Source organism: Phyllopteryx taeniolatus, chromosome 15, assembly GCF_024500385.1.
Source record: "Phyllopteryx taeniolatus isolate TA_2022b chromosome 15, UOR_Ptae_1.2, whole genome shotgun sequence".
In the NCBI taxonomy this organism is placed as follows: domain Eukaryota; kingdom Metazoa; phylum Chordata; class Actinopteri; order Syngnathiformes; family Syngnathidae; genus Phyllopteryx; species Phyllopteryx taeniolatus.
This window is the reverse complement of record NC_084516.1, coordinates 20,633,694-20,655,811: the sequence shown is the minus strand read 5'-3', so window position 1 is coordinate 20,655,811 and position 22,118 is coordinate 20,633,694. Positions and strand designations below refer to the sequence as shown.

The 22,118-nt window shown below is 42.7% G+C and overlaps 1 protein-coding gene across 2 annotated transcripts; it reads left to right on the top strand.

Annotated features, from left to right (window-relative positions):
- Window positions 1-157: 157 nt before the first annotated feature.
- LOC133489791 (uncharacterized) lies at window positions 158-20,768 on the top strand. 2 transcript variants are annotated; one of them, XM_061798904.1, is made up of 7 exons: window positions 159-398; window positions 3,284-3,403; window positions 3,509-3,874; window positions 8,158-8,271; window positions 8,848-9,399; window positions 17,488-17,604; window positions 18,393-20,768. In XM_061798904.1, exons 1-7 carry the CDS (start codon window positions 239-241, stop codon window positions 19,004-19,006), a joined length of 2,043 nt encoding a protein of 680 aa, XP_061654888.1. In that variant the 5' UTR covers window positions 159-238; the 3' UTR covers window positions 19,007-20,768. The 2 variants fall into 2 exon arrangements, with proteins under 2 accessions (XP_061654889.1, XP_061654888.1); XM_061798905.1 differs by lacking the exon at window positions 17,488-17,604 and having other exon boundaries at window positions 158-398.
- Window positions 20,769-22,118: the final 1,350 nt, after the last annotated feature.

Genomic DNA, 22,118 nt, shown 5'->3' with positions numbered 1-22,118 from the left:
AGAACCCACCCCTTGCACAAATATGTTTTGCGCTTTCAGGCGAGTATTTCGAGTATTACATGATTTTGTGCAGGAAGCTAGTTTGGTTGTCACGCTCAAGTCATTCTAATTAATCAACTTCTACTGGAGTAATGCAGTTTGATGGTACTTGTGCAGACGTACTTGGAGCGTGTATTTGCGTTAAACCGCGACCTCTACTGGGCAATGTGCAATACTATTGGTGAACCTCGTGTAACTGATGTCCAATCAGAGCCTGGGCTGTCGATCACGTGATCACGGAGTCAAGCAGAACGGGGACCAAACAGCAGCAACGAATATGGAGGTCTCGCCAAACAGCTTCAAGCCGGAGAGGTACTGGACAGAGGAGAAAGAAAGGACACTCATAGCATTCTTTTCCAGTAAGTGAACATGGCCACAATTGCAACATATTTATTTCAAAAAAGTACCAATTTCTTAAAGTTGGGACTGTGTCCCGATGTGTGACAGTGTGGTTGTTCGTTATTTGGCAACCGTTGCTCGTTTCGACCGATTGTTGTTGTGTGTGAGCAACAATGAGCAACTGACAGGTCACAGCAATGGCGACCAGCAATTTGAGGCACATTGGCGTCACATAGCAGCCGAAACACGAACGACAGAAGACGGTACAGTTGTGAAAGTCGGAAAGAAGTGCTTGAATTGAATTGAAATGAATGACATATTCTGACCTTATATTTAATTGTGGAAAACTTAATGAGAACAAGGAAGCAAATATAACAGTTAATTATTCAATGGACAGTACCAATTCTATGTAATCAGTAGTTTGTTGGGCGTCTATTGTAATACTGTTATAACTTTATCAGAATAGTGGAGGACACTTCCTCTCCTGAAAGTGAAAGTTTTTCACAACACAAATGTTTGCTATGAAAAACAAGTGGTACCCTTGACTTTTTGCTCTGTTCAAATTCAAAACGTGACATTATGGTATTTCAGGAATCACTGAAAGCATTCACTTTAATGTGAGCCCAATGTATGTATCGCAGTGAACTATTCATCCATCCATTTTCTTGCCCTTATCTGAGGTCATGGCGCAGTCTCAGATTTGGAGGATCTGAGTTTCATTCCAAGCGCTTCACACACGGCTGCGAACCACTCCACTGAGTGTTGGAGATCACAGCTTGACACTTTAAAAAAATATACAAAATGATGGACCCTGTAGACATGCTTATTGTGCATGTGGATTAAATACTCATCTAATGTTAATATGTGTAGATGCATTATATTGCAAAAAGTATTCACTCACCTGCCTTGACTCCTATACATTTAAGTGACATCCCATTCTTAATCCATAGAGTTTAAATATGACATCGGTGCCCTCTCTGCAGTTATCAGAGCTTAAACTCTTCTGGGAAGGCTTTCCACAAGGTTTAGGAGTGTGTTTATGGGAATTTATGACCATTTTTCCAGAAGCGATTTGTGAGATTACACAGTGATGTTGGACGAGAAGGCCTGGCTCTCAGTCTCCGCATTGTGCAGGCCAATCAAGTTCATCCACATCAGTTTCTCATCAGTGTCTTCATGAACCTTGATTTGTGCACTGATGCACAGTCATGTTGGAACAGGAAGGGGCCATCTCCGAACTATTGCCACAAAATTGTAAATGTCCAAAATATTAGCCTCTGAGCTCCAAAGAAAGGAACTCCGAATGCTTCAGCATGCCAAGAGATTTTGTACAGTTCAACAGTTTGAGGATTACCCCTTCCTCTTCCAACATGACTGTGCACAAAGCAAGGCCCATGAAGAATTTGGTATGGATAAATTTGACTGGCCTGGCCTCAACCCGATAGAACATCTTTGGGTTGATTTCAAGTGGACAGTGAGCCAGGCCTTCTCGTCCAACATCAATGTGTAACCTTACAAATATGCTCCTGGAAGAATGGGCATGCATTTCCATAAACTCACTCCTAAACCTTGTTGAAAGCCTTCCCACAAGAGTTGAAGGTGTTACAGCTGCTAAGGGTAGACCAACATCATCTCAAACCATATGGATTTAGAATGGGAAATCACTTAAAATCATAGTGTATAGAATTTTAATGTGACTGATTTAGAATTTTAAAACAGTTTTATTTCCTAATCTTAACATATGCCACAGCTACACAAGCAGTTTCTGAAAACTAGGGCTCGACCGATATGGATTTTGTTTTTTATGCCTATTCTGATATTTTGCCGACTAAAATTCCGATAACTGATTAATCGGCTGATTAATTTAAAAATAGATAATATATAAAGATGCTTAAATTGACTGAAATCTTGGTATTGTTGTTTGTTTGAATGTCATTATCTTTGTCTTATTTCGTAATGTGTTAATGTATGAAAAAAACATGCAAGAAATCTGCAATTTTTGCAGATTTGAAAAGGGCGGAATAAATCATCCGTGCGATTAATCGTTCATGCCCTAATTAAAACAATTCAATATACTGCTTCATAAAAAGACATTCAATTCAAATTAGCATGCTGGTGTGGCCCTCGACAACTGTTTGAAGTTTGAAGTTTTGAATGAATAATGTGTGAAATTGTAAAGCGTCTTTGAATGTCTAGAAAGCGCTGTCTAAGTAAAATGCATGATATATAATAAGGAGGATTTATGACAAGCAGAAAGGGCTTACTTCCCAAAATAGCTTACTTTCGTTTACTTTTCCAACTGCATTCACTAAAACTTGTGCAACTTCCTGCCTCAGTCACTTGTAATCAAAGTATCCTTGTAATGACGATATCTATATCGTTTAAGGTTCGGAAATGTGTTTTCTTTAGCTTTTGGTGATCTGGGTAGAGTGAGTGTTTAGTTCTAATCCCAATTTTAATCTTTTAATATATTTTTCCTTATTAAAGACAAAGGGAAACCCGTGAGTCCCCAGTAACCCGGACGAATTATACAGTCGGCGGGAGTACATTAATGTCACTGTATTGTGGTTTGAGTGTATGCATTTGCATTTGTTTTGGTGTTTGCAATTGCTGTGACCTGTCTCGGCCACCATGTGAAGGACGTGATGTATAGTCTCAGCCAAGTTTGTGTCAGTGTACTAGCATTAACTTTAAATTGCTTGTATACAAATAGTTGCATCTGTACCCCCATTAATTGTGAAATGAAACAACCAAGTCAATCTCTATCATTTTCATTCCAAACAAATGTGTAGTATGTCTATTTTAGAAGTACAGTACTGTAATTATATTCTTGAGATTACAAAAAGTTCAGTACTGTATTAGTGAGGATTATGAGGAGTGGAGACTAACATGTATGATTTCCTAGAGAACAGTTGCCTGTGGAACCATAAATTGGAAAGCTACAAAAATCGACAGCTGAGATGGAAAATGCTGGAACACTTGAGAGTTCTTCTGTCTGCTCAGCCACCACCAGCTCCTTTCACAGGCATGTCTAAACGACTGATGGAAATGTAGTTTATGTAGCAGAACCCAACCAGCCAACCCCCCGCCCCCCGCCCCCATCTTACACTGATCTGTTTTCCCTATCCAGTGGAAGACATCAAAAACAAGTTCAAGAACCTTCGTACCACCTTTCAACGGCAGTACAAAGCGGTGAAGGGGAGTGAGGCGTGCGGTTCGGATGTGTTTGTACCGCAGTGGAAGTACTATCAGCAGCTGATGTTCTTGCAGGCTGCAGGCCCGGACGACTGCACCGATGCTCCACTGCAGTCCTCATTCATTGTTTCACAGGAGGAGAGCCAGCATGTCCTCACCACCCCAGGACTCATCATCTCCATCCTTCCCCCTGAATCCCCCACCACAACCACCTCGTCGTCATCCTGCATCCTCTCAAACATGGTAGCTAAATCATTTTGGACTGAAGAGAAGGAATGTGCCCTTATTGATTTCTATGCAGGTAGGCAACATTCTTTCACGTTTAAATAATTTGCTCTGAATAAATCAGCACATACTGTAAATGCTGAGAGATTGCCAAAGAGCCTAGGCAAATGCTAAACAACCGATTACTTGGGTAAATAATGCAGCTCTTAATGTCACAGCATAGGTTGATAATCCCCGCAAAATTAATGCAATGCGTTTGTGCTGAGAAAAGTGAAAATGTTTTGGGTCATTCCATGTAAAATCAGCCAAGAATTTTCCCTTCCCATGTCATATTTTCTTCCCATTTTGAGGTGTGGTTGGAAATGGAACAAAAAGACCAACGGTTTTGTTCTGAACCTTTTAATTAAAGACTTATAGAGTAACAAACTTAAGGCTAATTAGAGCTGCCTCTCAACTTAAACCAACTTGATGTCTGAAAAAAAAATGTCTTTGTCATTATGGGATGTTTTATGTACATTTAAAAAAAAAAAACTATACTCAAATCATCTTTAGAATAAGTCTTTAAACATGGCAAAATGTGGAAAATGTGAAGGGGTGTGAATACTTTCTGGTGGCACTGTATATGTGCCCTGCGATTGGCTGCTGTCCAGTTCAGGGTGAACCCCGCCTGTCGCCCGAACATAGCTGGGATAGGCTCCAGCACGCCCGCGACCCTAGTGAGGATAAGCGGTACGGAAAATGGATGGATGGAGGTCATTTTACACTTGAGACTATGTGAGTCCCAGGATGCACATGTCTGGAAACAATGAGTCCCCGCAACCTCTCATCACGGAGTACGTATACAGTCATTGTCCGCTATGTGACAGTTGCTAAAAACCATCAGTGCAAAAGTGCAACCAACCGTTTACCTCGTTAGCGGCTTCAATGTTTGCATAGATGTATTTTGTTTCTCTCTCCCAATTTAACTTCACTGAAGTTCCGTGTGGTGTAGGCTGAGGCTCTGAGCGGGAGGGACCGCTTCAGACTTCTACACATCGTGAAAGCCTCCTTTGCACAATATAATCTTATTCCAAGTGTTGCACTGAGGCGACCGGTCATTAACCTAGTTGCCAGCCAATCGCAGGGTACAACCTAGTGTTGGGCATTGTTTGAATTTGAGCAATTTGGGTTCCGATTCCGGTTCTAAATGAGTCTCAATTGCGATTCTTTTAGAGGGCTGGGTCAAAAAAGTTTGCACGGTTTAAAGAGGTGTCCGAATTCTGAACATCCATTTTCTTAGCAGCCTGCAGCATAGACTAAAATGAACATTTGACTCAGAGTTCTTTATAACCAGGATCAATATCAAACCTATGAACTAAATGTGTGTGGAACTAACCCAATTGATTTAATATTTGTTAATGAATGTTTCAGCTAAAAGTTAAATATAGGATTGTTAAAATAGTTGTTTGCGACTGTTTTATCACGTCAAATGGTTTATATGTGCAAGTTTTAACTTGACTTGATGTTTTAATCGTGTAGCCTTTTATTTTGAAGGGTACACACAGGAACTCAGCATTTTGGCTGACGACACCGGTGAAAATGAAAGTAAAACAAGACAGCGTGAAAAAGAGCAATTAATGGAATCAAATTATGTGCAAAACGATCCCTTGACCTACCCACCGATGAGGCACAAGGTCGCTGTGAGACTATGTGAAATTTGTCCCAATTCATTGTGATATAAAGTTGCTAGTTTGACCTCAGTGTTAAGCTTGTAATGCGACTCTTTCTACTTTGTCTCCAGTATGGTCAAATAATGTAGATTTTATTTTTGTGCCTGGCATCAGCTCTTATGTTGTTTTGAAGATTAAAATAAATGCTAAAACGCATCAGTGCAAGAGTGCAACCCACCGTTTAACTTGGTAGCTGCCTCAAAGTTGGTATTTCATTGTTTCACACTCACCCAATTGACTGAAGTTCCGCGTGGTGTAAGCCGAGGCTCGGAGCGGGAGGGAGCACGTCTGACTTCTACGCATTGTGAAAGCCTCCTTTGAACAATACAATCTTACTCGAAGTGTTGCATTGAGGCGACGTCATTTATTTTAACAAAGTTAAGAAACACTTTTGTTCTCTGCCGCCATTGGGCACTAGCATGTCTTTGTGCGCGTTCTTCTTTCATTGGTTTTCGCCACTTTCTTCTTTGGGCTTGGCGGACTGTAGGCATCGAAACTGGGAAGCAAAACCTTTGTATTCCGGGAGAACCGGAATGTTAGTCACAGTTCCAATCGATTCTGGATGCCCAACCCTAGTACAAATAGACAAACAATCATTCACACCTACGGGACAACTTAGCATCTTCATGCATGTTTTTGTAATGTGGGAGGAAACCGGACTCCCCGGAGAAAACCTACGCAGGCACGGGGAGAACATGCAAACTCCACACAGGTGAGGCCGGATTTGAACCTGGGACCTCAGAACTGTGAAGCAGATGTGATAACCATTTGTCCGCCGTGCTGCCTGACTCGAGATGGGATATTTGCAAAAATATTTTCCTATGAACAAGAAGTTTGCAACAAGCAGTGGCAGACAAAACAGGTCAATTAAATGAAAAACAACAACAAAGGCTTTACTTTTATTTGATCATTTGTTTGACTCAGATGGGCCAGCAGCCAGCTCTTTTAGTGAGCACGCTCTTCCACTAGAAAAATAAACACTTAACTTTGAGCATTACCACAACCATACGACTGACATACATTTAATAACGATTACCGTCATTTCTTGTGTATAATGCGCACCCCCAAAGTTGACCTCAAAATTCTGGAAAACCCTTCTACCGATGTATAATACATTTTTACAATGCATGATTTTGCTTCTATACATGTGTTTGAAACATGAAGTATTATCTTTATTTTGTTAGTTTTTTTTCTTCCAATTAATTACTCTGAAGTTAAGCACTTTATTTGAACACATGCTACTTTCTTTTTATTCACTTGCTCTTATTTTGAAATTCACAGCCCTACTTTTATTTAGTAAATAACCTCTAGGTAGCGGTGGCATACTAGAATGAAAGTCGACACCTGTCTCATGACCTCTAGGTGGCAATGACATATTGGAATGAAATGTACAGCTTTTTGATAACCACTAGATGGCGGCATACATTTATAAAATAAAGTTTTTTTCATTTTTCCCTATACCTATCTATAATGCACACTATTGACTTTTGACAATTTTTGGGGAGGAAAAATTTACATTATACACGAGCAATTACAGTATGTAAGTGTACCACCACCATATAAAAGTACCATTTATGATTAGTCACACTAAGTAATTTACTAGCAAAACAAACCAATTTACCTATTTGAAATCATAGTCCAAAACATCCATCCATCCATTTTCTGAGCCGCTTCTCCTCACTAGGGTCGCGGGCGTGCTGGAGCCTATCACAACCGTCATCGCGCAGGAGGCAGGGTACACCCTGAACTGGTTGCCAGCCAATCGCAGGGCACATACAAACAAACAACCATTCGCACTCACAGTCACACCTACGGGCAATTTAGAGTCTCCAATTCAAGCATGTTTTTGGGATGTGGGAGGAAAACCGGAGTGCCCGGAGAAAAGCCACGCAGGCACGGGGAGAACATGCAAACTCCACACAGGCGGGGCCGGGGATTGAACCCGGGCCCTCAGAACTGTGAGGCTGACGCGCTAACCAGTCGTCCAACGTGCCGCCACTTCTGTTTTCTTATCATTAAAATTCAGAAATTTCAATGCCATCGAGGCTTTAACGCCTTCAAGACACAGCAAAAGTATCTTCACATGTCTATGCTACTGTATACACAGGGTTTGAATAGATAGATAGACAGATTTGTTATCTTTACGAGCTTCATAACAAAGTTATGAAAACCTTTGCACATGACTGTTTGTTATAATGGGTGAAATGAAAACGAGACAAATTAAGCAGGCAATCTTTGCAGTCAGCGGTATTGACAACCCCCTCCCACACACGCACACACCATCATAATTTTGAGATGTCACTCGAGAAACAACTTTTGGTTTTATTCCCATTACAAATGTAGCAGCAGCATTGATAATGTGTGTAAAAAGAAAAGCTGTGGGTGACTTGCGGAGGGAGGAGTTTACTGGCTTATCGGACTTTACAAGGTAGGTGCGGGCTAGCTCGCTTGCTCACCAGTAGTCTAAATGAGTTGACGGCTCACACTTGTCATTTAAAATAAGTAGCGGGCTACTATTTCATGTGCTTATCGCAATTGGAAAATAATAAAATATTTTATAAAAAAAAAAAAAAACTATTTTAAGACAGTTTATTTTTGGGGGGATATAGCATATCAACTGTATGCAAATTGTAAATTTACATTTGTGCAGAACACTGCTGTCTGTGGAACAAGAAGTCTAAAAACCACAACAATCGTCTGCTCCGCTTGAAACTTCTGAAGATTCTGAGGAGGCGGTTGTCCGACCACTCTGCATCTTTCTCAAGTAAGTATCTTCTAGCCGAAAGGAAGGAGAAATCGATCATTATTTTTATTTTCAGTATTCGTAGCAGTAGGATATCTACTGAGGGCCTTTCTAGTTAGTTGCAGTCTATACAATATAAAGTGTTGTGGTCTCTGTGGGAGTGTCTACAAAACTCTATATGGCAAACAATGTAATTGGAACATCTATTGTAGGATGTCCCTGACATCGAACAATTATGTAGGTATTCCACCAACATTTCGCACGAGGAATATGCCTGCAAGAGTCACTGGTACTTGAGTAGTACACATGGCAGACACGCGTGTGGGCAAGCAGAGCCACAGTCGCTGATGCGCTTTCACCTATTTGTTGAACAGGACAAACGGTCAGGCGCACAAATACAAAATGAGAACAGTCGGAAGAAGCAAATACTCACAGTGAACTATCCGGCCAGCCTAACTGACTCTGGTTCCTGATGTCACTCACTACGCCATGCCCCTTAAAGGCACTCATGCACCACACACATACTGCAGTTGTGGTTGTTGGGACAACAATTTTAATCAAATAAGTGATTTTTGTTCTGTCTGTATTGTCTTCCAGTTGAAGATATAAAATGCAAGTTCAAGAATCTTCGGACAGTTTTTAACCGTGAATACAAAGTGGTGCAAGTGAGCAGGACATCTGATAAACTCTACCACTCTAAATGGAAACACTATCAGCGGCTGCTCTTCCTCTGCGAGTGGTGCAAAAATGAAGAAAGACCAGACGACCTGCAGATACTGATGCTACAGGAAGCACAAATGCTGGAACATGGAAACAAATTACCATTCTCCACCCCGAGCAGCTCCTCATGCTCCACCCAAACTAACACCTCCTCCACCGTCAGGCAGACGGATGCCTACACCAATACTATTGGGGGCTTCCAAATCTTCTCTGTAGCTTCAGATTACCTCAAACTACAGAATCAAAAAACTGCTTCCACATTCCTAAATTCCCGATCCAGTTCACCACTGAATTGCAAACCTTGTACAAACAATTCCCCTGTAAAGGTTCCTCCCTCCAGTCCAGTTCAACTAGAATGTGGGCTGATTTCTGACACGCGCTGCCAGTGGAATGAGACCAAAGTTCACCAGCTCATATCATTTTACTCCGGTATGTACATCACAGTAAAAGGCGTTATATATTTATGTCCTACATTGATGTTAGATTCTTAAAATTTGCTTTTGTAGTATATCGTAATGCAGTTTTATTTTGGTGTCATTTGTTTCACTTTTTTCCATCATCTGATATGGTAAATAAGACTGGTCTTGCACATGAAAGTAGCACGTTGTGGTTATGATCAGTTATTAGCTGTGACGGAGCTGCTACTGAAGGAAAGGAGAAAACTTGTGCGTTTCCATGATTGTAGCAAAGGCTACAGTTCAAACTGAGTGACACCTACACCCACCAAACACTACATTAGGTAGACCTGGCCAAATCGAAAAGAGCAAGTGCAGGATTTTTAAATGTGATACTTTAATACTCTTATTATTAGTTCAGCAATAGTGTTGTAACACTTAAGACCGGTCTCGAGACCGCATTTTGAAGGTCTTGTTCTTGTCTCTGTCTCGAACCGGCCGGACTCGGGATTTTCCATCAAGACTGGTCGAGACCAGCACTGATCTGCTATTTTTCAACTTCTTTAATGTGATACTAGGGAAAAGTGCCACGTAAAAACAATAAATAGATTGAATTCATGTGTTAATAAACTCCCCCCCCCCCCCCCCGTAATCGCAGGTTCCTAAACTGGAACCTTAATGGTGTTGTGACTGACGTGAAGAGGAACTGCTTTCCCCCCCCCCCCCCCCCCCCCCCTCAGTTCCTTGAAATAAAACATTACAGTTGCCCAACAGCCAGTGTTACTTGCCAATATATTGTAAAGGATTGTATTGTATATTGGCGTTGGATAAAACATAATTTATTTAAGAAATCAATTCGTTGAAGGTGAACGCCTGTGTTCACTTCCGGTTTAGTCCGACAGACGTTTGACATTAGATTTAAACAAATGTTTTTCTCGAAAGAGCAACACGTCTCTTTTTTTATCCATCCATCCATCCATCCATCCATTATGTATAAAATCTCGGAAAAAGTGCCGAAAAAACTGATCAGTCTCATAATCTGAAGGTTGCTAGATTTAGGACATGCTACATTACAGAGGTTTCCTTATTAAACTCAAAAAACACACAAAACACAACAAATAGCGGAGTTCTATAGAATATTTAATGAAATCTACGAAATCCAGCCCTATGGGGGGTGCACAAGCCAGTGAAAACTGTAGGCCGGTCCCAAGCTCGGATAAATGCAGAGGGTTGCGTCAGGAAGGGCATCCGGCTTAAAACTTTGCCAAACAAATATGAGCGTTCGCGTAAAGAATTCCATACCGGATCAGTCGTGGCCCGGGTTAACAACGTCCGCCCCTGGCACCATTAACCTGCAGGGCACCAGTGGAAATTCAGCTACTGTGGGTCGAAGTCGAAGAAGAAGAAGAAGTGGTGGAAAGCGGATTCTTCAGCAGAAAGAGAAGAGGAAAGCACAGAGCCTAGAACTGAATGTGGGGACTTTGAATGTCGGGACTATGACAGGAAAATCTCAGGAGTTGGTTGACATGATGAGGCTGAAACTTGAAATTGAGGGTGTTATGTATAATGTGATTAGCGGGTATGCCCCACAGGTAGGATGTGACCTATGGGTGAAAGGGAAATTATCGAAGAGCTAGACAAAGTAGTTCTGAGCATCCCAGACAGAGAGAGAGAGTCGAGATTGGTGCAGATTGTAATGGACATGTTGGTGAAGGAAACAGGGTTATGAAGAAGTAATGGGTAAGTGCGGCATCCAGGAAAGGAACTTGGAGGGACAGATGGCGGTAGACTTTGCAAAAAGGATGGAAATGGCTGTAGTGAACACTTTTTTCCAAAAGAGGCAGGAACATAGGGTGAGGTCCAAGAGCGGAGATAGAAGCATGCAGGTGGATTACATCTTGTGCAGACGATGTCATCTGAAGGAGGTTACCGACTGTAAGGTAGTGGTAGGGGAGAGTGTGGCTGGACAGCATAGGATGGCGGTGTGTAAGATGAATCTGGTGGTGGGGAGGAAGAATAAGAAGACAAAGGCAGAGCAGAGAACCATGTGGTGGAAGCTGAGAAAGGAAGAGTGTTGTGCGGCTTTTCGGGAAGAGGTGAGACAGGCTCTCAGTGGACAGGAAGAGCTTCCAGAAGACTGGACCACTACAGCCAAGGTGATCATAGAGACAGGCAGGAGAGTAATTGGTGTATCTTCTGGCTGGAAAGGAGAGAAGGAGACTTGGTGGAACCTCAAAGTACAGGAAGAAGTGGCATATAATGACATGTATGCCAGGTTGGACACAAAAGAAGGAGAAAAAAGATCTATACAGGTTGGCCAGACAGAGGTATAGAGATGCGAAGGATGTGCAGCAGATTAGGGTAATTAAGGATAGAGATGGAAATGTGTTGACTGGTGCCAGTAGTGTGCTGGACAGATGGAAAGAATCATTTGAGGAGTTGAAGAATTGAAGAGGCAAGTGTGGTGGACCAGGAAGTGTGAATGATTAGTAAGGGGGATATTAGAAAGGCATTAAAGAGGATGAAAAATGGAAAGGCAGTTGGTCCTGAGGACATTCCTGTGGAGGTATGGAAGCATCTAGTAGAGGTGGCTGTGGAGCTTTTGACCAGCTTGTTCAACAGAATACTAGCGGGTGAGGAATGGAGGAAAAGTGTGCTGGTGCCCATTTTTAAGAACAAGGGTGATGTGCAGAGCTGTGGGAACTACAGAGGAATAAAGTTGATGAGCCACACAATGAAGTTATGTGAAAGAGCAGTGGAGAATAGACTCAGGACAGAAGCAATTTGCGAGCAACAGTATGGTTTCATGCCTAGAAAGAGTACCACAGATGCATTATTTGCCTTGAGGATGGTGATGGAAAAGTACAGAGAAGGTCAGAAGGCGCTTCATTGTGTCTTTGTGGATCTAGAGAAAGCCTATGACAGAGTACCCAGAGAGGAATTGTGGTACTGCATTCGGAAGTCTGGAGTGGCCGAGAAGTATGTTAGAATAATACAGGACATGTACGAGGGCAGCAGAACAGTGGTGAGGTGTGTTGTCGGTGTGACAGAGGAATTTAAAGTGAAGGTGGGACTGGATCAGGGTTCAGCCCCGAACCCCTTCCTGTTTGCAGTGGTGATGGGTTGAAGGACTTTAAATACTTGGGTTCAACAGTCCAGAGCAATGGCAAGTGTGGTAAGGAAGTGAAGAAACGGGTCCAAGCAGGTTGGAATGGGTGGAGGACGGTGTCGGGTGTGTTATGTGACAGAGTCTCTGCTAGGATGAAGGGCAAAGTTTATAAGACAGTGGTGAGGCCAGCCATGATGTACAGATTAGAGACTGCACTGAAGAGACAACAGGAAGCAGAGCTGGAGGTGGCGGAAATGAAGATGTTGAGGTTCGCTCTAGGAGTGACCAGGTTGGATAACATTAGAAATGAGCTCATAAGAGGGACGGCCAATGTTAGATGTTTTGGAGACAAAGTTAGAGAGAACAGACTTCGATGGTTTGGACACGTCCAGAGGAGAGAGAGTGATTATATTGGTGATGAGGATGGAGCTACCAGGCAAGAGAGCTAGCGGAAGACCAAAGAGAAGGTTGATGGATGTAGTAAGGGAAGAGATGAGGGCAGTTGGTGTTAGAGAGGAGGATGCAGGAGATAGGCTTACATGGAAAAGGATGACACGCTGTGGCGACCCCTAACGGGACAAGCCGAAAGGAAAAGAAAATTGAATGAAATCTATGAGGGATCTATAGAGAAACACACAGGGGTCTAACTACAAAACGAAAATAACACTAAGGGTAAACGAATAATGGTGAAAGAAAAATAGGCGTACGAAAAGGGAAATAGGACATTGTGTGGAAAAAGGAAAATGTGAAAAGGTTGCACTGTGTTGAGGTGTACAAAGGTGGAACTTGTGCGAAGCTAGTATTTTCCCCCAAATTATAAGGCACTAATTTTGCACATTCTGGCAGCGGTTGCGGTGTCCTACTCACGACCGTAGATCCGTGGGTCTTTGGGGTGGTCTGTCCCAGTTGTCTCTGGAGGCACGGAGGCAAGCTTGGTTGAAGAAAAAGGATGCACAAAAATACAACAAATACAGGAGGAAACATGAAAAGAAGTTGTCCCATTGCAATGCGCTCGTAACTTTCCTGCCGATTGAACTTGTGGCTTTGCGTGACCAGTACGGAATGTCGGTAATTGCTTACTGAGGCTCCGCCAACAGACCACGGCTAGGAAAAGCGATCGAAGCCACATGGCCGGCTTCCTCGATCGAAAGCGCCACCGTCTGGTTGAGGCGGGCGCTCACGCACGTGGTGGCACCTGGTGGCACCGGAGGACAGCAGAAAAGAAAGCGATTAGCCAGGAGGAACAGCAGAGAAGGAGGACACGAGAGCAAAACCCAAGAGACGAGAGTCGTGTCCAATAGGAAACCGGAGAAGACCACGCCCATCGAGTTGAATTTTAGTCTCCAATTAAGCCATAAAAATGGTGTAAAAAATCATTATATTAGCATAAAATACTCCCAACTTTGTACTCTTACTCATAGATCAAGCACATAGAATGATTATTTAAAGTTTAGTCTTAGTCTCCAAATCAAGACGAACAGTTCTCAAATCTTACAGCTGGACCTGTAAAGTTGACAGTGAGACAGACATCCAGACATACATTTGGAATATTTCTGCAGAGTTCATGAAATGTCAAAACAGACATTTTTCTTCAGTTAACGAAACCCTGAATGGAAGTCCACATTGCAGTAACTCTCAAACGCCAGAGGGTCTCACCCTGTCTCCCAGCAATTCTTCCCAGTGGGCGTTTGGCGGCGCCTTCTATGCATGTTTTAATATTAAACGAATAGTTCATTGCTGTATTTGCGTCCCTGAAAAAGGCGGTGATTAAACATAACTCAACGTCCAGGAGTAATAGTCCAATCTGTGGTTTATCCAAATAAAATCTTGGTCTTATTGGACAGAGGATCTCCCAACCTTTTGGTTCCTATCTTCAAAAGAAGGAGTCTTTGAAGACTGGAATCCAGATTTGACAGGAAGCTGCTAATAAGTTTAAGATCCCCCTGCACAGTTTGAGTTGGGTCAATGTCTGGTTCAGCTATTCCTTTCCTACGGAAGACCTCAGTCAAGCATTGGAGTGCTGTTCTAAGCAGTGCCGCAGCTTCTGGGTTTTTCAGTAGAGCTGAAAATCATGTAGTGGTCGAGGATGGTTAGGGCCACTAAGTTGAAGACCGTAGCAGACCAGGAATGCGCTAACAGGGGTTCTGGTGTCTTTGGTTTGGTCATGTCAATTGCCTGAGTTCCTTCAAATTCAATTTGTTCAAGCATTTGGGAGTCAAATTTAAATTTGTGTTTGAAAAGCTTAGAAATCACAATTTGGCTGTCGTAACTGCCAGAGGGCAGGTGGTACCAAGTGACATCCTCAAGATGCAAAGTGGCATCTTTGAGGGCGTCGTTGATTGAGCGAGCGACAAGGAAGGCTTTTCCTCGGAACTCAGGATTGACATGCAGAGCTGCTGGGGGCTTGTAAGGAAAAATCCAAGGTGGGCCAGATTAGTGGGGCCTGTCAGGACCATAGACCGGATAGTTTTAATTAAGTCGAGAGGTCCCAAATGTGGGAGAATTCTATCTATTGCTAACTTGTCTAGAACGGGAGCAATTTCATATAGCCTGTCGTTTGTCAACATGTTAGCAATCTGTTTGTGAGGATAAACCGTTTAGGAGCACGGACAACACCGTGGTTATGGCCTGCCTATTTTGGTTTAAAGCTGCAATACAAGCGTCGAAAACTAAAATGGCTACTTTTAGCGTGTTGCTTAGCGATCAGGAATTGACTACTTTGTTAGCCATGTGTTGTCGTGTGGTGGGGATTTTGGACTGCAATTCCTGAAGTTGTGTCTCGATAGTAGTAAGGCTACAAGCGTGCTGTGAATGCATTTTATTTCGGTCGTTATGTTATTAGTTTGTGGACTATATCCATGACTCTCTGGCTTCTGGACTCATACGACCTTCCTCTTCTCCAGTAGGGGCCGGCTTCTTTTTTGTTGAAAAGAAAGACACCACTCTCCGCCCATGTCTCGACGACCGTGGTCTCAATGACATCACCGTCAAAAATAAATCTCCGCTTCCCCTCATCGATTCCTCGTTTGAACCCCTCTGTGTCGCCCGGATATTCACCAAATTGGATCTACGAAACGCCTACCAGCTCATCCGTATCCGAGACGGGGCTGAATGGAAAACCGCATTCAACACCCCTCTCGGACACTTCGAATACCAGGTCATGCCGTTTGGATTGACTAACTGTCTTCCAGACCTTCATTAACGACGTCCTCCGTGATATGCTAAACCGGTTTGTTTTTGTCTATTTGGATGACATTCTCATTTTCTCCTGCTGCCTTGAAGAACATCGGCGTCATCTACGCCAAGTCTTCCAGCGCCTCCTTGAAAACCGCCTGTATGTTAAACCTGAAAAATGTTAATTCCACCTCTCCTCCGAACACTGTCTGGGCTACGTTATCTCTAAAGGACAACTACAACCCGACCCTGCCAAGATCCAAGCTGTCCTTAACTGGCCCACTTCCACCACCCACAAAGAACTGCAGCGTGCCCGAGGGAAGTCTTCACACCTACCCCCAGCTGGGCTGCTGCGTCCATTGCCTATCACAAGCTGACCTTGGTCACATATCGCTCTGGACTTTGTTACCGGCCTACCCCCCTCTGAAGGTAACGCTATCATTTTCACTATTGTTGATCACTTTTCCAAATATGTCCATTACGTCCCCCTCCCCAAATTACCATCTGCCTTAGAAACCGCTAACCTCCTTGTCCAGGATGTCTTCAGACTCCACGGTATACCCATCAACATTGTCTCTGACAGAGGTCCTCAGTTCTCCTCCCAGGTTTGGAAGGAATTCTGTAAAGCAGTGGGCGCAGCAGCCAGCTTGTCCTCAGGGTATCATTCGCAGACCAACGGCCAAACGGAGCGGGCGAATCAATCCCTGGAATCAGCCCTCCGTTGTGTTGCGGCACGTAACCCCTCATCCTGGAGCTCATTCGTCCCGTGGATTGAGTACGCCCACAACTCTCTCACTAGCTCCGCTACCGGTATGTCCCCGTACATGGCTTGCTACGGTTTCCAACCCCCACTGTTCAAAATACAGGAGCAGGCAATGGCGGTTCCCTCCATACAGGATCACCTCCGGAGTCCAGGTGGTGTGGAAGAATGTCCGGGCGGCGCTGACCCGGTCCGCAGCAAGCTGCTTGCGGACCGTCATGGTTAGCACATCAGCCTCACAGTTCTGAGGACCCGGGTTCAAATCCGGCCTCACTTGTGTGGAGTTTGCTTATTCTCTGGGTTTTCTCCAGGTACTCCGGTTTCCTCCCAGATCCCCCAAAAATGCATGGTAGGTTTATTGGAGACTAAATTGCCCGTAGGTGTGAAGGTGAATGTGGTTTGTCTATGTGTGCCCTGCGATTAGCTGGCGACCAGTTCAGGCTGTACTCTCACCCAGAGTTGGTTGGGATAGGCTCCAGCACGCCCGCGACACGAGTGACGATAAGTGGTACGGAAAATGGATGGATGGATGCACTTTAACTGTTCAACCTTGTCATGGTTTTTCAAATAGTTTTTTATGGTTTTGGTCTTGGCTTGTCTTGGTCTCGGTAGGCTCTGGTCTTGGAGAAGTCTTGGTCTCTTATAGTGTGTTCTTGAGCACAACACTATTCAGCAATATGTTGTAGTTTACTGAGTGGTCTGTCTAATATTTTGGTTACTTTAGCAATTGAAGTGGACCAAATACCTTTCAGAATGAAGCAGAACCCCAAATATAATGTAATCATTATTTAAATGTATTTCTGGGGTGTCAATCAAAATTGAGCATGGCAGATTTTGTTTATAATTGTATTGAATCATTACATTCTGCAGTTGTACCTCATGTTGTGCCAAGAGTGTATTTTCATCTGCCATTAAGAAGCGTTTTGTAATATTTTATAAATACAAACTGATGTCATTACAGTATATGCGAGTTATTGTTATTATATTGTAATATGACATTGCTTCAAAAAACATTCCGAACAGCATCTACGTTTGTGTTTCTTAAACGCTCGTTCGTTTGTTTTGTTCCATATCTACAGAGCACGACTGTTTGTGGAACTATAAGTCTGAGAGGTACAGGAACAAGTTAATGAAACAGAGTCTGTTGGAGACATTGAGCATCTTACTCTCCAACAATGAACAGGACTCTTTCACAGGTAACATTCGATAGAGGCACCCTTGAAAACATCCATTCGTTTTCTAACAGAAAAATATTGTTACTGCTTAATAAAATCGCTGTGTGTCGGACTGTGTGCGCTAACCACTTGGCACTGTGGGTGAGTGGTTAGCACATCCACCTCACTGTTCAGAATTCATGGGTTCTAATCCGCTGCGATTGGCTGGCGACCGGTTCAAGGTGTACCCCGCCTCCTGCCCGATGATAGCTGGGATAGGCTGCAGCACTCCCGCGACCCTTGTGAGGAGAAGCGGCTCGGAAAATGGATGGCTGGATGGATGGATTCTATTCCGGGGTTTGCATGTTCTCCCCATGCTTCCGTGGGTTTTCTCTGGGTTACTCCAGTTTCCTCCCACATTCTAATTGAATACTCTAAATTGTCCATAGGTGTGATAAAGTAAATCTCACTCAACACTGGATGTGAAGTTGTTGTTGTCATGTTGTACTAAGGAGCCACGATGCCACTGCTGTTAAATGTCCTGTAATATGGTCAATACACCACGTTTTCCCCTGTTTGTCATCACTGGTACCCACTGGTAAGTTGCACAAGATATGTGAAAGCAAGGTTGGCTTCAGTCCTGCAAAATATTCAAAGGTCTGACTTTGTTCAACTTTGGGATGTTATTTTTCCAGATATTGATTTAACTCCAAATTGTCTGAATTGAGGGTCAAGCTCATTTAAATGTTCCACTACACAATATTTTCATTGGACAGCTTTGGGTTTATGTACAATAATGGGAGAAATGTGTTTTGTTGTTCTTTCCGTAGTGGAGGACATAAAGACAAAGTTTAGGAACCTGCGAACCATCTTCCAACGTGAACATAAGACAGTGAACTCTAACAAAACCTGTGGTTCAGAAGACTTTTATGTCCCCAAGTGGAAACACTATCGAGAGTTAATGTTCCTTTGTGAATCTTGTGACGAAGAGGAGCAGCCTAAAGATGTCGTCTTTCAACAACCGGCGGACGCCAGCATCCCTCCTCCAGACAACCAAGCCCCCCTCGCCTCCTCCTCCCAACAGTGCCAAGACTCACTTGAAACCAACAATCAAACACCTAACATAATGAAGATGCTTGAATCTCCACCCTCACCTCCTCCAATAGACAGCCAGCACTCAATGCCCTCATCCCTGTCCTCTACATCTTCATCTCACACCGACAGCGGCGTGCTGGGACAAAAACGTGTTAACAAACCCCCGCCGCCTGCCACAATTGAGGTTCTGGACTTCATGAAGACATTCTATCAAAGTCAGATAATGTTGCCACATGCTGGTTTCCTGAAGTATGTCGAGGAGTGTCTTAATGAGACCCCTCCAGACAAAGTAAAGCGAATGAAGATGAAGATAATTGAGACCATCCACAACATGTCAGAGGAAGTTTAGTTGGACCAAGAAAGCTTTCTGTGTCAGTCCTGCCTGCCTAATGCACCAGTCATGATTATTTACTGAAGTCTAGTAGGAGGATAGCATGTCTTGCGCATAGAAGCCCCTTTAAGGTCATTTAAAAGTTGTATTTTAAAAGTAGGTGTAAAGAATTGATTTGGTTGCACTTTTGTTCAGAGATCCTTCACTGGAAAACTAAATACTATACATGTGAAATTTTCCAAGGAGGAAAGAAAATTGACCACATTATCAGTGACCACCTCATTTGCTCAGGGCATGGGTTTCAAATGCATTTTTGTCACGGGCCACACTGTAGTTACAGTTTCCTTTGAAGGGCCATTATGACTGTGAAACCATATCAATGCTTCATCATATTACATATACAGTGGTGTGACATTTTTTTTGGCCCAAAAAACCTTTTTTTTTTGCATGTTTCCCATCATCAAACAAATTAAAAATTAGTCAAAGACAACACAAGTAAACACAAAATGCATTTTTAAAAGAAAATTGTTTTTTTTTTTATTTTTTTTTTATTAAGGGCCAAAAACCTGTTAAAACATAACTGTGGTTTAGCATACCAGAGTGGAATTTCTCTAGCCACACCCAGGCCTGATACTGCCACACCTGTTCTCAATCAAGATATCAGTTAAATAGGACCTGCCTGACAAAGTGAAGTAGACCAAAAGCTCTTCAAACGCTAGACATTATGCCTAGAGCTTAAGAAATTCAGGAATAAAATGAGAAAGAGAGTAATTGAGATCTATCAGTGTGGAAAAGGTTATAAAGCCATTTCTAAAGCTTTGGGAATCCAGCGAACCACAGTGAGAGCCATTATCCACAAGTGGCGAAAACACAGAACAGTGGTGAACCTCCCCAGGAGTAGCCAGCCGACCAAAATTACCCCAAGAGCGCAGCAATGACTCATCCAAGAGGTTACTACTACAACAACAACAACAACAAACACAACAGCATCCAAAGAACTGCAGGCCTCATTTGTCTCAGTTAAGGTCAGTGTTCATGACTCCATGATAAGAAAGAGACTGGGCAAAAATGGCCTGCATAGCAGATTTCCAAGACAAAAACCACTGCTGAGCAAAAAGAACAAGGCTCGTCTCTATTTTGCAGAAGACATCTAATGATCTGCGAGACTTTTGGGAAAATACTCTGTGGTCTGACGAGACCAAAGTTGAACTTTTTTGGAAGGTGTGTGTCCCATTACATCTGGTGTAAAAGTAACACCGCCTTTCAGAAAACGAACATCATACCAACAATAAAATATGGTGGTGTTAGTGTGTTGGTTGGGGCTGTTTTGCTGCTTGTGGACTTGATAGACTTGCTGTGATAAATGAAACCATGAATTCTGCCGTCTACCAAAAATGAAAGTCCAGCCATCTGTTCGTGACCTCAAGCTGAAACGAAATTGGGTTTTGCAGCAGGACAATCATCCAAAACACACCAGCAAGTCGACCTCTGAATGGCTGAAGAAAAATAAAATGAAGACTTTGGAGTGCCCTAGTCAAAGTCCTGAACTGAATCTTATTGAGATGGCTGAATTACAAAAATTCTGCAAAGATGAGTGGGCCAAAATTCCTCCACAGCGCTGTAAGAGACTCAAGTTTTCGCAAATGCTTGATTGTAGTCGTTGCTGCACAGGGTGACCCAACCAGTTATTAGGCGTAGGGTGCTATCACTTTTTCACACAGGGCCATGTAGGTTTGGATTTATTTCTCCCTTAATAATAAAAACGTTCATTTAAAAACTGCATCTTGTGTTCACTTGTGTTGTCTTTGCCTAATATTTAAGTTTGTGTGATGATGGGAAGCATTTAAGTGTGACAAATACAAGCCCAACTCCAATGAAGTTGGGACGTTGTGTTAAACATAAATCAAAACAGAATACAATGATTTGCCAATCATGTTCAACCTAAATTTAATTGAATACACGACAAAGACAAGATATTTCATGTTCAAACTGATAAACTTGATTGTTTTTAGCAAATAATCATGAACTTAGAATTTTATGGCTGCAACACGTTCCAACAAAGCTGGGACAGGGTCATGTCTACCACTGTGTTACATCACCGTTTCTTTTAACAACATTCAATAAACGTTTGGGAACTGAGGACACTAATTGTTAAAGCATTGTAGGTGGAATTCTTTCCCATTCTTGCTTGATGTACAGCTTTAGCTGTTCAAAGTCCGGGGTTTTCATTGTCGCATTTTACGCTTCATAATGCGCCACACGTTTTCAATGGGAGACAGGTCTGGACTGCAGGCAGGCCAGTCTAGTACCCGCACTCTTTTACCACGAAGCCACGCTGTTGTAACACGTGCAGAATGTGGTTTGGCATTGTCTTGCTGAAATAAGCAGGGGCGTTCATGAAAAAGACGTTGCTTGGATGGCAGCATATGTTTCTCCAAAACCTGTATGTACCTTTCAGCATTAATGGTGCCTTCACAGAAATGTAAGTTCCCCATGCCATTGGCACTAACGCAGCCCCATACCATCACAGATGCTGGCTTTTGAACTTTGAGCTTTGAGTTTGACACCTGTGGCTTAGGATAGATCGTGTTGATCTAAACTCATGAGGAATTCTCAGTCTAGAGGTTGTTCTCCCCAAAAGATCTCTGTGCATGACCACATCATTTCATTATTTAAGTCATCACATGCACAAGAGTCTGTTCAATGTCAAAATTTGACATGAAAAATAATACTATGAATGAATGACACATTTGACAGGAGAAACTAGAACTAGACTAACAAGGGAGGAATTTCACACATCTCAGCTGGCCAATCAAACAGTATGTTTAGTGAGTTGTTCATGATTGTGAATTATATACATTTATACTGCATCTTCAGTAGAATGTGTGCGTGTCTGCATGTAAACATAGTTATGCATACACACACTGTATATATGGATATGTATAGTACTTGGGTGTGAATAAAATGGTTACAATTTCCTTGGCAGCATAGTGCAATGTATGCTGTCAAATACTTCCTGTAATATCCCTTTTTCTTGTTTATTTGTTTTATACACAATTTTATTAGACGAGAAAAGTACAGTAGCCATTGTCTACGAAGCTCCGGGCTAGGAGTGAGAGGTGGACATGAG

Excerpts from the sequence above, each read along its gene's own strand:
- LOC133489791 (XM_061798904.1), top strand. The coding sequence starts at position 239 with ATGTCCAATCAGAGCCTGGGCTGTCGATCACGTGATCACGGAGTCAAG. Across the intron at positions 3,404-3,508 it reads ACCACCAGCTCCTTTCACAG|TGGAAGACATCAAAAACAAG; the intron begins GCATGTCTAAAC and ends TTCCCTATCCAG. Across the intron at positions 3,875-8,157 it reads CCTTATTGATTTCTATGCAG|AACACTGCTGTCTGTGGAAC; the intron begins GTAGGCAACATT and ends ACATTTGTGCAG.